The 15,455-nt window shown below is 34.8% G+C and overlaps 1 protein-coding gene across 2 annotated transcripts in view; it reads right to left on the reverse strand.

Moving 5' to 3' along the window:
- Myef2 (myelin expression factor 2) overlaps window positions 1–15,455 on the reverse strand; it is a 43,892-nt gene that overhangs the window by 20,948 nt on the left and 7,489 nt on the right. Inside the window, exons 2-9 of one of the 2 annotated variants that reach the window (XM_005372457.3) lie at window positions 13,979–14,187; window positions 12,730–12,782; window positions 11,323–11,330; window positions 11,129–11,222; window positions 6,527–6,718; window positions 5,772–5,925; window positions 5,272–5,321; window positions 5,101–5,164 (exon numbers count right to left, since the gene is read on the reverse strand). In XM_005372457.3, coding sequence (XP_005372514.2) covers window positions 5,101–5,164; window positions 5,272–5,321; window positions 5,772–5,925; window positions 6,527–6,718; window positions 11,129–11,222; window positions 11,323–11,330; window positions 12,730–12,782; window positions 13,979–14,018 — 655 coding nt within the window. In that variant the 5' untranslated portion in view covers window positions 14,019–14,187. The remainder of the gene's footprint in view (window positions 1–5,100; window positions 5,165–5,271; window positions 5,322–5,771; window positions 5,926–6,526; window positions 6,719–11,128; window positions 11,223–11,322; window positions 11,331–12,729; window positions 12,783–13,978; window positions 14,188–15,455) is intronic. The other variant, XM_026787845.1, reaches the window with a different exon arrangement.

The raw sequence follows: 15,455 nt of genomic DNA on the forward strand, positions 1-15,455 counted from the left end.
AGCACTCGGGAGTTCGAGGCCAGCCTGGTCTACAAGAGCTATTTCCAGGACAGGCTCCAAAGCTACAGAGAAACCCTGACTCGAAAAACCAAGAAAAGTTCATCACCTTATATCTCAAGAGAAAAGAAAATACAAATTACTTAAAAATGTAAAGTACACATAATAGGACAGATTTTTTCATTAATTGTTTGAGAATTTCATAAACATGCTTTGATCAAATCACTACCCCACTCGCCTTTCAACTCCCCCACAACTTTTCCCTCCCAGCATCACATCTTCTGTTGTTGTTCAACCCCACTGTTTACTTCATTCCTTAAGGAAACCAATTTTCTCTTCCTCAGCAACCATTAGTTACTCAGCCGGGGTGGGGTGCATGTGTTCCTTCAGCAATCACCAGGCTGAGATCTGGGCAGGGCTTGAGCACTACAATTTACTGCTAATGGAGGTATAGTGACGCAGACCAGGTAACTGGGAGGGAAGAAGGCGGCCTCACAAAGGGAGAAAGGGCAGTGTTCAACGACATGTGGTTGGTCATTTTTTCCAGAATTTATCTTTTAAATCATCAACCATTGTAAAATCTCGATAAACAGCAAGTCACACTCACACTGCAGTGAAGCTGTCTATCAGAGACGACGACTTTAAAATAGCTCCATGAACAACAGACCAATAAAAGGGGGGAGGGGCAATTTAACACGGAGTTTATCTGAACTATGAATTCTCAACAATGGAAACCAGAATAAACTATTTTCAAAGTGCTAAGACACAGAAACTTGACCTTAAACCCTCTAACAATTCAAACTATTTCAGAAACATTTACAGAGCAGTCAACACTGGGAGACTTTACCTATAGTAACTCCTCACTGAAAAAATAAAAAGCTTAATAGATGCTCCAAAAGAAAGTGAGCAATACCAGGCCTAAGGGTAGAGAAATCATAACAGAAAAACTAAAAATAACATCTACTTTATGAGATCTGAAAAAGTAACAGAATGAAAACCCTGAATGATAATAGCATGCAGTCATTAGAATTAAAGTAAGAGGGCATGAACGCTAACTTCAAGATTTATACATACATAACAAAAGCAGAAAAAGACAAGTATTTATTAAGTACCAAAAGTGAAACACAAAATAAGGAAATGCAAATTCAACAAAAGACCAACGTGAGGAAACTGAATCCAACATCACATAAAGACTCAAGCGATTATTTTAAAAATATAATTATACCTATAACATTTACATAAACATCAAAAACAGTAATATAAAATAAAATGAAGAAACAACACACAACTATTATACTGAATATTATACAAGGACAAAGTAATTACAAAATTACCTCATAATAAATTATTTTATTCACCAAGAATTTTTCATTATTTATCAATTCCAATCTCTATTCATCAATTCTAATCTTGGATGCACTTGATAATTGACCTTCAAAATATTTTCAACAAGAAAAAAAATGGTACATCTATCAATGTACTAAGAAATTTACCATTAAACACTTCTCAGTAATTGATAACCCAAAAAGATAAAATTATGAGAAAAGACAGAAAACAATTTAAATGATTAACAAGCCTGATTTAGTAAACATAGAAGACATAAAAAGGGGCCTATGGTATACCGCCTACAGTAAAATTTAATTGTTCACAGAATCGCAATTATATGGACTATGTTATATTACCGTATTGAACCTAAGTTAGAAACTAGTACAAAATAAAGAACTCATGCATTTGGAAATTCAAATTTTAAATTTTAAAATATACAAGATGCAAGAATATTGTAGTAGTAATTTTTAAACACTAAACTGCAATAAAAATTAATCCATAGAAGGACCTATGTACAGTAGTTAAATTTATAATCCTAATTGCTTATGTTAGAAAAGAGAGAATGAAAATTAGTGAAATAAGTAATCAACTTAAGAGTCAGGGCAAAAATTAGACTAAACCTAAAAAAGAGGAAGGGAAGAAATAATAAAGAAATTAAATATACTGGAAGCAAAGCTCATTCTTCACAAACACTAATGAACTGGCAATTTCTAATGATAATGAGCCAGTAAATGGAAAAACAATATTGGCCAGGAGAGACAGCTCAGCCATAAAGAGCACAATATTGGGTCTTTTACAGAAGACCCAAGTTTGGGTCCCAGCATCCACACTGTACCACTCACAACCACCTGCACCTCCAGCACCAGGGGATCCAACATCCTCTTCTGGCCTCTGCAAGCACTAAAATAATATGCACAAACCTACGTACTGATATATACACATAATTAAAATAACATCTTCATCAAGAGCAAAGAGAACTATGAATAGAGAGAAAATTTAAGACAGTGCTATACTAATAAAGTTTAACACCAAGTATCAGTGGGTAAAGGTGCTTGCTGCTAATCCTGACACCCTAAATTCAATCTCTGAAACCCATAAACTAGAAGAGACCTGATTACCAAGGGCTGTCCTCTGACTTCCCCACATGTGCCACAGCAAGCACATACACAAAATCCATGTTTAAAACAGTAAACACTTTAATGTTGAAGATAGACAAAAGTGGGAGAAACCCTTAGAGAAATAGAAGATATCAAGCAGCAATAAAAATTATTGACAGTAAATAAGTCGCCCCCAAACATATGTAAAAGACCAGTTTTACAATTTTTAGCAAATATTAAAAAGTAGGTAATTCTTAAAGAAAAAGAATATTTTAATTTAGTATTACTTCTAATACTTTAAAATGTAAATCAATCTGAAAAGCAGAAAAATGTATAAAAGCAGTATCATGCATTAAAATGAAGATATCAGCTTTATTAATAAAACAGAATCAAGAACAAAACACAAAACAGTGAACCGTGAAATAACATATGATGTTACACTAAATCTTAAAGTCAGGGAAGTTATTTTTATGTTTATGGATGTACAAATATGCACTCACATTACTAAAATTTATATAATAAACATATTCATGAGTTGTCCTCTCATTAAGAGGAAGACATTGAGAAGTGGATGTGGAGTTGGGGCATTTCAAGTTTATTGATAAAATTTTATTTAATTAGAAAAAATCTAGTAAATGTATGCCATACAAGAGTTACAAAAATAATTTTACTTCTGTCTGCATATTTAAAATATTTTGTTAAAAGCTTTAATAGTAATAATAATAATAATAATAATAAAAGAACATGAAGAGAAACAGCAACGTCCAGTAATATTGCAAGAGCAATAGCGACTACAGAGCGCTTACACCGCTGTTTTATAATGCTTTAAAATATAGCAATCAGCCGGGCGATGGTGGCGCACGCCTTTAATCCCAGCACTCGGGAGGCAGAGGCAGGCGGATCTCTGTGAGTTCGAGACCAGCCTGGTCAACAGAGCGAGTTCCAGGACAGGCTCTAAAGCCACAGAGAAACCCTGTCTCGAAAAACCAAAAAAAAAAAAAAAAGAATATAGCAATCAATGGGCATGTCTTGAGAATCTGTAGATCTAAATCTACTCCAGGATTTGTTTTCACTACTGGGATTGACCTCAGGACCCCATGCATGCTAATCAAGTGCTCTACCATTGACGTATACCAGCACTATCCCGACAGACACTTTGAAGTGCTAGCTCTACACTGAGTCCAGCTCCAGGTCACACTAGGTTGTTCAGGCTGACTTGGAACTCACTCTACAGATGAGGCAGACTTTAGATTCTCCTGCCATAGCCTCTTAAGGATCATAGGCCAGTGCTGCAAGGTATGGCTAAGGACATCTAAAGAAAATATGAAAAATAACAGTTTTATATAAAAAAAAGTGTAGTTCACTGTTGTGCTGGCTAAGATATTTAAGATAATGTCGGAGATAAGAAAATGTATCAATGTCACATTAAGGAATGAAAACACAGACTTTCTCTTGAATTAATCTGACCAACAGTGAGACAAAATTTGAATTCTCCACTTGTCTCTGTATCTTCCACCTGTCTGTAGTTTGTAGTTACTAGACTGTCTACAGTCTGTGTCTGTGACTGCCTGAATACTGTTCTGATGTCTGATTATCCCTATGTCTGCCTTTAACACAGATTTTTGCCCTGTATTCATCAATCAACACAAAAAGTATGGAATGAGGATAAGATAAAAGGTTCTTCAGAAATCTTTAACAGAACTTGTACAAGGAAAGAGACTTAACTGACCCAGAATAGTAAACAACACTGCAAACACATATTATCAAACAATATCCTATGTTGCTCCAACATTTATGGTGGATATTTGTTTTAAGGGTGATTTCAACCTGTTGGCTACTTTCAGAAACGATTACCACAATATCTACACACTATTCTGGATTAAGGACATGAAAGAATACAAAATTTAAGATTAAAGGTAGATTAGGTTGTAAAAGCTGATTGCATGGGAGATCCAACATATAATAAGATTGGTTGTTGCACTATTCTCTTAAAGACAGGTTAAAAATCTGGCTGAGTACATAGTAGGACAGCAGGTTAAGTACATAGTCTTAAATGTTCATGAGGGGAATTAAAGTCCAATAAAAGTTCACTCTCTTTAAATGCAAAGTATATTCATAAGATTGCATCATACTCTGTTGATTATTAGAGAAATAAAGGTTAAAGCATGTAAAACACAGAACAGCAAAATGATCATGGAACACCGATAAAAATATCTGGGACGAATTTTCAACATGGAAAAATGGTTATAATTTATTGTTCAGCCCAGCTTCTAAATAACTGATATAATAGTCTGAAGCTACTTAAATGCATATACATACATACACATAAGATAGGAAGAATATATGTTAAAAAATGGTGGATATCTTATGGTAAAACTATAGGGCTTTTCTTTCCCTTTCTTGTATATGAACTCACCAAATACATTAGTACTTATTAACTAGGTGGTCAAAAACAAACAAATAAAAAATTTAAAAATTCATTAATAAATCTCATATTTATCTTTTTACTCTTTACCTAATCAGAAGCGGCAAACTACGCAAAATTCTAAACTGATCTTAAAGGAGTGTGAGAGCAACTTCAATCTGGGCATAAAAACAAACTTCTGCTTTGTACTTAATTTAAAACAAACAAACACACAAACAAAAAACTCCGGCTGTTTTCTAACAAGTTTCTACTTACGTGGCAACTGTGATGTCTTACTATCATGTGAACGGTAGTCTTCGTGAGGGACAGATTTGTCATCCTAATTACAAAAGAAAAATTATTATAGTTAAAAAACAGCTCCTAAGAGCTGCTGTGCTAGGAACACGTCTGAAGCAGTGAAGGCCGAGATGAGAAGGAGAAACTCACCATTTTCACATGCATAGGTCTATCAAATAAAAACTGCCCATTGAACATGGCTGTTGAGTCAGTCAAGGAAAGCCAGTTAAGATGACAGCAAAATTACACTTGCAGAAAAATTCTCATATCTAAAGAGTCTGAAACTCTCTACTATTTTGTCATTAGACTTTACTCATACTAGTCTCTTCCTCTGAATTATACCTTAATTCACCAGGACTGACTAGGTTTCATCAAAAGCCACTGCACTGACATACAATGGAGTGTCAAAGTATGCACACACCCATGCTGCAGCAGGAAGGAAGAGCAGAAAACAAGTTCATACAGCCCTCGACAGGATGACTAGTTCAAGTTTGAAGAGGGACTCTAGTACCTAACTAGGAACAAGACCTAGAACTGCAGACAAAAGCCTAATTTCTAAGTGATGCAACATTACAGAACATGAACAAGAAACATGCAAAGGTATTAAGTCTCACCAACTTCATTTAATGCTAAAATACAGATCAGGATACAAATTGCTTGAACTGCTTCAATTGCTTGCTCAAAAGTGACAGTGCCCATGCCTCTGCTCTTGCCATCCTTGTCTTCTTTAATATCTGCCCGCTTTACAGTTCCAGCTATGCTGAACACTTCTTTTAGCTTCTTCCAACCAACTTTGAAGTCAAGCTTAACATAAAATTGTATAAAGTTACATACAAACAAAATTATATTTTCCAAACTTATAAAACTATAAACTAATTCTTGCTCAATAATATAAAATAAAAAAGGTCTTGCTTAAAAATCAGTTCACCTATATCTACCTTCATTGAAATTCCCCAAATCTTTAAATTCCTCTATCCTGTTGTGTACACATGAAACTTGGCATCTATTTTGACTAAGGAAAATTTGTGTTTGGAAAACATTGTCCATTTCACTAACTTTCAAGAGCATAAAACAAATGGCAAACTAACCACAATAGGCACTTAAAACACCAAGACTACAAGAACAAAATTAAACTATAAAGATGAATAAAACACATATAACTGACTTAAAGTTAAATATCTAAGAATGCCACAGTTCTGTCTTAAAATGTTAAGCAACCGCTTAGCATTTAAAGTCGTTATAACCTCAGACTACTTCATAATTTAGGTTTGCGTTTAGAATAGTTATGTCTTTACTTACTTAAGCTAAAAATGAACAGAATGACCTACAAACCTATCAGCATACATCTCACAAAGTAATATCATAATGAGAGTTAAGTATCAGAACAACAAAAGCTTAAACTTACATTAGCAACAAAAATTGTGGAACCAAGTCTACCAGCCTGCAAATTGCTGATAACCTCAGGAGGAATGTTCGGATTATTGAGAATGGAAGGTGGCAAATTCACCAACCCAGACCCCACATCAGAGGTATGTGATCCTTGAAATGATGTTCCTGTTCGTTGCAGTGCCCGGCGAGCATTTTCTCCATCGGGATCCTACAATGCACACTAAATGTTAACTGCTAGCAAATACATCAGTGAATATATATAATTCAAGTGGTTTAAACTCAACAACGGCTAACCCATCTGGACCAAAGTACTGACATCTTTGAGGACTAAGGCTTTGTTTATTCGGTCCCCTCCTCCCCCCAGGAAGTGAGTCCCACAAAAAAAAACCTAAGGACAAAAGATTTCAGACTCAAAAGCTGGGAGTTTCAAGTACTTTTTTCCAGTCACTGAGGCCACATAGAAACCTGAAATTAGTTTTGTTTTGTTTTGTTCTTATACTGATGCAGAAGTGTGCTGCATATATATATATATATAAATGCCCCTAACTCAAAGAGTAGCAAACACTTTCTGTGCCTCTTTGCACAATACAGCAAAAGTGAACTCTCACCACTAGATAGTCAAAACGTCAGATTCAAACTAATTCACAGCCTCTACCTAGCAGAACATACTACTGTAAACTAAGGAATACAGAGATAAAGGAAGGTTTACTATCACCGGTTAACATCACTCCTGAACAAAACACAATAATCCATTTTATAATAGCTTCCTCAACAATGAAAAGGACCTGTGACAGGAAAAGAGGAGGAATAACAGAAGGCCAAGTATCCAAGTAAAGAATTATAGCGAATATTTTTAGTTCATTCACTTTTAGAAGAAATATCTTTTATTAAAACAAAAGGCAAATACAAAAGTATTTCGCCCACTCATTCCGCTAAGTAGAAAGCGAACAACAAAACTCACGTTAAGACTATATAAAATGATAGGGCTATCATTTGCATGTAAATTATTATGCCAAAAATTCTACTTTCTCATTCATGAACTCACAGCACTTGTGCTTGCCTGTATAATGTATAAGATCAGTCCAGGCAACATTCTAACATGGAAGGATAACGGACTCAGAGCTCCTACCAGGAGGGATCTATCGGCAGCAGCTGTCAGCTTCTGGGGAAGAGACTCAATTTTCTTAAAGGGTCTAATCCCTCGCAGGCCAGTCACGCAACAGTGGATGACTCCCCACCACCAAACACTCACAGGAGAATATGGTTAGCACAAATCAGACTCAGGTTTTAAAAATTATTTGGGAGGGACACAAAGAAAGCTGGGAGAGCAAGGAGGTAGGAGTGAAGCTAGGAGCTGGGGGAGAAGGGAGTAAAAATGACCAAAATACATTAAGTGAGATTCTCAAAGAATAAAAATATTCTATCAAAATCTTTCCTGCTATGTTCAGTCTGTAAATACTGATAAAAAAAAAAGTGAAATAAAATAAGGAAGGATGAGCCGGGCGGTGGTAGCGCATGCCTTTAATCCCAGGAGACAGAGGCACGGGGATCTCTGGGGAGTTCAAGGCCAGCCTGGTCTACAAGATCTAGTTCCGGGATGGGCACCAAAGCTACAGAGAAACCCTGTCTCGAAAAACCAAAAAAAAAAAAAAAAAAAGGAAGGATGACTTTAAGAAATTCTCCAGCATAGTTGGAAGAACAAAAGAAAAAAGAATGAATGGAAGAATAAAAGTATGCCAGACTCTAATGTGTTTCTTCATAATGAAGAAATTAAAAGGAATACAAAAGTAAAACTGTTGACCCAAGAATGCTCTAAGACTTTCAGTTAAGTTGGGATTGTTACTGCTCACTCTGTCACTTGACAGGATCTAGGATCACCTGGGGAATGATTTCTGGGCATGCTTATGGGGAACAAACTGGATTAGACTAAAAATAACTGCTTTTAATTGTGAGCAGGACCATTCCCTGTACTGGTCCCTGAAACGCATGGAATAAAGAAAGTGAGCAGAGCATGCATTCATATATCTCTGCTTCCTGACTATGAACTCGGCTGTTGCAGGCTCCTGCTGCCTTCAACTCCCCACAATGATGGACCACACTTCAAAGTGAAAGCCAAAATAAATTCTCCTAAGTTGATTTTAGTCGAGTATTTTGTTACAGTAACAGAAAAGAAATTAAGACAGCCATAAATGTTTCAGGTTTGAAAAGTGAAAAACGTGTACCAAAAAAAAATTGAGAATAATGGTTACGTACACAGGAGGATTTAAAGAGAGCAAGCTCCTTCAACTATTAAAGCACGTAGATTGTTTGTATTAACAGTGGTACATTTGTTTTGTCACATGTAAGTAAGCACTATATATACATTACACACACATAAACAAATCGCATTATGATCTTACTTAGTTTTTATTCCTCTTTCCTCCTTGCTGTCCAGCCTGCCGATCATTAACTGTTAATGCTATTAGTGGATCTACTAATAATATATGAACAACTCCTACTGATCTTCATGCAACTGGATAGAATTCTAAAGACCTGCTAAAGAACGCTGCAAACACCCTTCATTAGATAACCATATGTAAGCAGTCCTCAGCAGTTTTATCAGTCACTAGTTTATAAATCAGATATTCCCAGGAAAATGACTACCTTTACTGAACATTAGCTGAAGAGTTAAATAAACCCTTCATTACTGAGTAAAGTTAAATTTGACCTTTTTTTATAACCTTCTAAAATAGTTAAAAATAGAGGTATCCTACAACTTCATTCTAGGGTTTCTACAACAGATCTGGGCTCTACAATATGCTGCAACAATCACATGACCTAATCCTTTAACACCCAGTCAATTTTGTCAATTAAAAATAGAAAGACACTATAAACACAGTATGCTTAATGTCTATAGTGTCTCTATGGAGCCTTTATAATACTCGTTTCCTTTAAAGAGAAGCAGGTCCATAAAATAGCAAATTATGATCATTAAATTATTAGAGGATTATAAATTGTGACAAATTATTTAGCATACCAGCACATTTCTAAAACCTTAGCCCTGGCTTATTCATAAAAGCAGCAAATAAATGACTAGTCGAAGCACAAAGCTTAAAACACTCCCTACCAAATCTCAGCTGTCAGTTGTTTTGTTTTGTTTTGTTTTGTTTGGATAATCATAATCCCAGGATCAAACAGGATTCAAGGAATTTGGAAGTTAATTCCAGTAAAGAATAGAGGACACACACATATTTTGGTATCAAGCCATTCAAACTATCATCACACTAAAGAACAAGATATCAACAATCACTAACAGGAATAATTTTTACAGTTTACATTTACAATATAGTTAAGACTATTTTAAGCACTGTGCTAACAGCTTTATATAATATCACAAGTATAGTAATTAGAAAACACTAGTTAACACTTTGAGTCTTTACAACACTTCCAGAGATATTCTAATATTTCTCCTATCTCAGTGACAAGGAAACTTAACAAAGGTTAAGTGAACTGCTCTGCTTGGGTCATCTGGCTGTTCTAGTGACAGAGAATGAGTTACAACCTACTTATCACACTTCATACAATTCCCATAGGTATTATTGGTGGTGGTATAATAGGTTCTAGAGACTAGAGAAGAGCAGTCATATACCCTGTCACCTGGCAAGAAAAGAAAGGATAAGCTGGAACTCAAAATCACTGTTCTCCTGTTGAATGCCAGTCAACGAACGAACAGAATCAGTATTAGCACAACATTTCAAATACTCAAAATAACATTACCTCTTTCTTTCCTTCCTTCTTTCTTTTTTCTTTCAGTTTTTCAAGACAGGATATCTCTATGTAGCCCTGGCTGTCCTGAAACTCACTCTGTAGAAACTCACACAGATCTGCCTGCCTCTGCCTACCAAGTGCTAGGATTAAAGGTGTGCACCCTATCACGGGGCTGCCTATTTCTTTCAATACAGACTTAGCAAGGATATGTATGCAAATGCATCTATGTTCAAACTATTATGGTAAAATTAACAACATAAAATAAAAGAATTCATGAAATTGAGGGTTATTCAAGCTAATTATTACCAAGATCAATGACTCCTATAAGTGGTATTATGTAAAGTACCTTCTGGTCATTTTTCAATCCATTCATACTACTTCAACAAGATTCCCATTATAGATTATTCTAAATCCTAGACTCTATATGCTAATCTTATAGAATCTAAATTAATTTTATTAAAGATGAACACCAATCTTATTCAAATTCACAAGCTAGTGTATTATCAAGCAACCAGTAATCAATTATAAAACCTATTGAATTTTCAAATTAAACAATAGTCTAAAACTAAAAATGTTTATAGAAAATAAAGTCTTCATCTTAAGTTTATCATCTTTAAATTTATGGGTCCTGATTATTTTCTTAATTGGGGGCCTCTATTTAGCTGTGACACAAAATTAATTAAATATAAAGAATAACTCTTATTAGGAGTACTAGCAAATCATCTATAAGAGAAGTTATCACTAGCTACAACTCTTTAATAGATTCTATCCTTAAAAGACAAGTTGCCAGAGCTAAATGAGAAAAAAAATGAAAAGTGAAAGGAAGCATGTCCATATAATATTTAAATTCCAAATACAAAAAATAACTCACCTCTTTAATATTCAGAGGTCTTCCACTAAGGTCATATTTGTTCATAGTTTCTAGTGCTTTCTTTACAAATTCTTCATCTTTGAATTCAACCACACTTAATAGGAAAAAATATATAAGAAATGCTTATGTAAAAAGATTTCTTATTCTAATCACAAGATTAATTTGACTTAAGATACTTTAAAAAAAAATCTTACCCACAACCCTATATCCAGTAGATTGTCAATATATGCAAAAGAAAAAAACATTTTAGGTCAGTAATTGAAGTTATTGGAAGACTCTAATATTTAAGTCATCACACGTAATCAAGAACATGTTTTCTTTTTTTTTTTTTCACCTTCAGAAAGTAATAGGCAAGTGACCATGCATTTTTCTACAAATTTTTAAATCCATCTAATACGTTACAAGCTTGGAGTACACTTCTATTTTCAAGTGACTCTGCATAAAACTAGTACCACTGTACAAATTTAATCAACAGTAAATAAAGGAAGAAACTGAAGGTTCCAGTATACAATGTTCTTACACACGAGTATTGCAAAAAGATGCAATGCATACAATATGTATTGAAATCTAATTAAAATAGTAAATCAACATGAATTTTTAAAAAAATTATTATTTTATGTGTATGGATGTTTTGCCTGCACGTAGGGCTATACACAAGATATTGGTCTAGTGCCAAGAGAGGCTGGATGAGGATGTCAAATACCCTGGAACTTGAGTTTCAGATGGTTGTGAGCTGCCATGTGCTATTAGAAATTGAGCCCAGGTCCCCTGGAAGAGCAGCCAGTACTCTTAAATGATAAGCCATCTCTCCAGTCCCCATGAATTTTATGTTAAATAAAGTTATCTATTAGATTAAAACTGGCTGCACACAATTGAAGAGCATCTAGTTGGAAGCATGTAAAACAAATTACCCATGCTAAGGGAATGTACAAAATCAATTCTTTAAAAACAATTCCTGTGATTACTATTCAAAGTGCCATTTGAATGTGATGACAAAGTTTGTATCTCTCATGTACCCAATCATTTTATGAATATGATGAGACGCTAGAAGAGTTTTCCATTATATTCTTCCATATGCACATGCTGCTAAGTCAAAATCTATCATCAGCCTTCTAGGTCAACTTAATCATAGACATCATTCCTAACAATTGGTCGGAACACTGCCTCTTGTATGGTCCTGAAGGCTACCAAATTAAGCTTTTCAAAAAAGTTTCAAAATTATATTCGAAATTAACACCTTTAAGCCACAGGCCTCTCATGAAACTCTTGGAAATATTATCAATTCAGTGACTTGTAAAATATCCCTGAAGACATCAAAATACAACAAAAATAACTAATATATATTAAAGTTTTATTAGCTAAGAAAAGCATACCTTAAAGCATTAGAAAAATGAATGCCCTTTATAAATATTTGCAAAACCCATCATCCCTTTCAGGAAGCTGGTTTGGTTGGCATGTCAGACTTGCTAGTATAAAAACCTCAAATCTTAAAGTAAAACAAAATGAAACTTAAGTTTCCAAAAGTCTGATAGAGTATTATACAAAAGTAAACTGCTGAGGAACTTTTAAACCTCGAGCAGATTGTGGCCCATAGCACTTACCCTTGATTTTCCTTCCGCATCCTTAAAGAGCTCCACGTATGTAACCTCACCAACTACATAAGACATACAAAAGGAAGATACCAAGAAACAATACATTTAAACACCAGTATCTTGCTTTACTGCACACCTGTGCACAACTCTACAGAAAAGCACCTATTATTCACCAGCAATCAGGACCAGATCAACATACCTCCTATCAATAGCTATAGAAATTTAACTAATTTTCAGAAATTACATCATCCACATTCTCTAAAAAAGCTAACAACCGTATTAACCCAATTCATACAGCAGATCATATTTGGCCAGCATGATGTGGTTGGTGAACAAATGCACATATACATACAAATGACCCCTCAGCCTGTCATATTAACAACATTAGCACTTTTCAAATAGCTTTGGTCAGCCTACACACAACAGCTGTTTTAAGGTGACTTCCTACCTGAATGTCTTCAATCATGTTTGCCATCAGTAAACTAAATTTACAAGTCATGCTTCACAGCAAGCCACACACTTCTAAATAAAGTCAGTGAATAAAACCAGTCAAATAGTTGTCACCTTACAACAGATACACCAATGCAATTAAAAAAATTATTAGAGAAGATCACCCTCAAAGCCAAGTACATAGTTTGCAGGACTGTTGAACCTCAATTTTTCAAGAGATAACAGAACTAACTTTTACAAGATCAAGTATTGAAATTATTTTCCCCCAAACCAAGCATGTCATAAGATGAAGTTTCCAGGTTACCCTGCAAACAAAACTGCAGCAGCAGTAACACAAATTTAGTACAGAACTGCAAGACAGCAGCATGGCAGTCGTGACAATGCAAGCAAAATGAATTCCACAGCCAGATTCCAGACTCCACCAAAAACATCTTTGGGGGAAAAAAAGAATCGACCTTATTATACATACATTAACAAGCGAGATGCATTGCTTAACTAATGCAACAGTCCTTTAAAATCTATAAAAACTTCAACTAGACAAAGCAATCACTTTAACAAAATTCTTGGTGGCATGCAGATGCTGGCTTCACTATCCACTAAAATGGCAAAAAGAAAAGTACTTCATTTATCCATACTTCCTTGTAACGAAATTGCCAAGTGGAAGAAAAAGAAAAGATTAATTCACATGTCAAGAAAGAAGTCTTTTTTTTTTTCTGAGTCTGTGTGGCTAAGAGGAATAAAAAGTTTACTTATCTCCTCCCCTTCTTAGATGACGATTACAACAGTAAGTTACTGCAGAAATCGTTACCTTTTTCTCTCATCAGGTCTTTAATAGCCTGCCATTTCATGTCATAGGGGATGTTGCTAATAAACACTCGGTTCCGATTTGGACCTTTCTTTTCTCCAGTACCAGAATTCTTATCTTTTGAATAGGGATGAAATCGATTGGCCTTCTAATTTCCCGTCGACTTTTCTTTTAAATCAGACTTTTCTTCTTTCACTGATTCATCATTCTCCCTGTGAATTATAAGACAAATAAAAGCGTCTTCAACTGAACTTCTAAGAACAGAGCTCTTCAATCACTCACATCTGTGGCTTCACAAATCTCTCACTTAAGCTAGAAGCTGGAGGTCAGCCTGGGGCCCCATGCTGTTTAAGCGTATCAATTTTTCAGTTAACAGTTGGCAGTTTTCTTCTCTGTTAATAGGAAAAACCCAGTTTTTCCCAGCATACTATTCAATAAATATTATTAGACCCTAAAGCAGAGGCATGTGAGTTATCTCAACATCACATTTACGGAATTAATTTTGGGCTTCATTCAACTCTAAAACCCAATTCGGGCCATCAAGAGGACACTTGAGCAGGAACCTGATGATCTGAGTTCAAAACCAGAACCCATGTTAAAGATGGAAGGAGAGAACTGACTATACAAATCTTTCCTCTGATGTCAATATGTTCACACGTCATACACATACATCATATATACTAACACCCCCACTCACACAAATGTGCAAAAGGATAAAAAAATTAGTATTTTAACTAAATTTAAAAACTAGCTCCTACTTGATGCATGGTGATACTTATAATTCTAGCACTCAGGGAGACAGAAACAGAAAGATTACCACAAGTTTCAAGACAGCCTGGTCTATACACTAAGTTCTAAGCTAACCAGCCAAACCAGAGCTATATAGTCAAGATTCTGCACCCCTCTCCCCAAAAGAAAATAAATGAATAAACAAAATAAAATGATTAACTGAAAATTTTATTACTTACAGATTAGTAAGTTTTTCCTAGAATTTTCTCCTTCCCGTAAAATCATAATCAAAATACAGTCACCTCTATCTACCTATTTAATACATGTATGTACTCATATTCACTACATGTCAAGTTTTATTTATTCCCTACTTTGATAAACAGAAAATGTAAAAGGTATCCTAATATCTTGATGTTGAACATAGGCTAGGACACTTGATAGAATTATCTCTTTTACTAGTAATGCTATTTTATAATGCAAGGATAGAGTTGAGGAGGAGGAGATAATTAAACACATCATGAGGCAGAATCTACCAATTTTTTAAATGGGGCTAATTAGGAAAAATTAATTTTTAAGACTTTTCTTGCAATGCAAGTTTTATGATGTCACATATCAACATAGGAATAGATAAGATATAGGTATATATATAGCAATCCTTGCAGATAAAAACCTGGGTTAGATTTATATATATAGATTTAGTGTATATCCTATACACTAAGGATAAAGAAGCAGAGAGGGAAATCAGAGAAGC

The sequence above is a fragment of the Microtus ochrogaster genome (genome assembly GCF_000317375.1).
Source record: "Microtus ochrogaster isolate Prairie Vole_2 chromosome 14 unlocalized genomic scaffold, MicOch1.0 chr14_random_1, whole genome shotgun sequence".
Taxonomy (NCBI): Eukaryota; Metazoa; Chordata; class Mammalia; order Rodentia; family Cricetidae; genus Microtus; species Microtus ochrogaster.